Below are 1,451 nucleotides of genomic sequence, written 5' to 3' on the forward strand. Positions count from 1 at the left end.
GCCTAAGAATCAGACCTTTTAATAAGACAGAACTTGTTGGTTGTACTTCTCAGGTTTACCCAATACTTTCCCTCTTTCCACATCCAAAAAACTCCTTCAGAACTCCTAGAACTTAATTTTCAACTGAAAATTAAGACAGTCTGACAGCTCCAGTTTTAAATGTGAAACCAAAACCAGTGAAAGTGTTCCTCTGTTGCAAAACAATCTTTCCTCTCAACTGCAATAACTAGGATCCAATATGCTGCAATTGTTATTTTATTTTCCTCCTAACTGACTGAAGGTACCACAACTTAGGGTTTTCTTCCTTTTTTGCGCAGGGACTGGCCTTCTCCTGAAAAGGCAATAAACCGGCTTCCAGATTCATCCTGAAAAAAGGAAAGAGGAAAAAAAAAAGGTTGTTACCTCTTTGCTCACTGCTTGTGTGTGATGAAAGCTGAACGATCGTTAGAAAGAACATTCCATCAGAGCAGCAAATGACTGTAGACATTTCACAACTTTAATCTACATAATAACCACTTTCTCCCTGAAAATAAAACACGAGCATTTCAGCAGCCTTTCAGCCAACTGAAACAAGTTTGCACTGGCTTATTAAACTTACAACAGGCCAATCTTTTTACCTCAGCAGGCAAGGACATCGGAGGTTGCTTTCACCTAACTCAAACCACTTTTTAACTACTGCCACTTTAAGAGAAGTGTGCTGTGAAAAAACAAGTACGGAGAGAGGAAGCACAAACTTGGACAGTAGCTCTAAGGTTCTAATTCTGTGCAAAATTGGGAAGGACCCAACTTTATTTACCTCTTCGACCTTCTTAACTAGCGGACGTGAGTTTCTAATGAATGTGATTCTACCGATCTTGAAGTCATAGTTGGGTATTCCTCTGGAAAAGAAGCATAAAAGTATTATTAAAGTTTTGTACCTATTATCCAATTGAACACAGCGAGATCTATTCTATGTCTGTCAGTATTGTACCAACACTGGCTGCAAATTTTCATTACCAAATAATTCTAGAGTTAAACCACGGAATTATTTTCTGAAGGTAGGCATACACTGCATGCAGTAAATCATACGTACTAGAGCTGCTGTAGAAGCTTGGCTGTAGGCACGTTTCCATGTAGCCTGTGGTTTCCACAGGGCCATGGACACACTTTTCCATAAGGGTTCAAATTTTATTGTGACAGGCATAAATGACAGAACACCACAGGAACCACAGCCCTGCACACTTCCACTAAGTCTGAATTTAGATGTTTCCTTCTAAGGAAATAAAACCAAACCAAAAAACAACCCAAACCCACACATGGCTTGACTTTGGTTATCCACCCAACTCAAAAAAGATTTCACTCTATGCCAAATTTCGCTTTAGAAAATGGGCAGGGTTCTGTGCATCACTCGATCCAGCCCACCAGCCCAGTCTAGACCCGCTGCCTTTCCCTAACTGTCTTCTATAGAACCA

At 40.2% G+C, this 1,451-nt stretch overlaps 1 protein-coding gene across 1 annotated transcript in view; it reads right to left on the reverse strand.

The window, feature by feature from the left end:
* Positions 1 to 239: 239 nt before the first annotated feature.
* The window catches only part of UFD1L (ubiquitin fusion degradation 1 like (yeast)), a 6,507-nt gene continuing 5,295 nt past the window's right edge, over positions 240 to 1,451 (reverse strand). Inside the window, exons 10-11 of the mRNA XM_010281475.1 lie at positions 797 to 878; positions 240 to 365 (exon numbers count right to left, since the gene is read on the reverse strand). Of these exons, the coding sequence (XP_010279777.1) occupies positions 291 to 365; positions 797 to 878 (157 nt within the window). The 3' untranslated portion in view covers positions 240 to 290. The remainder of the gene's footprint in view (positions 366 to 796; positions 879 to 1,451) is intronic.

The sequence above is a fragment of the Phaethon lepturus genome, unplaced genomic scaffold (assembly GCF_000687285.1).
Source record: "Phaethon lepturus isolate BGI_N335 unplaced genomic scaffold, ASM68728v1 scaffold13932, whole genome shotgun sequence".
Lineage (NCBI taxonomy): Eukaryota > Metazoa > Chordata > Aves > Phaethontiformes > Phaethontidae > Phaethon > Phaethon lepturus.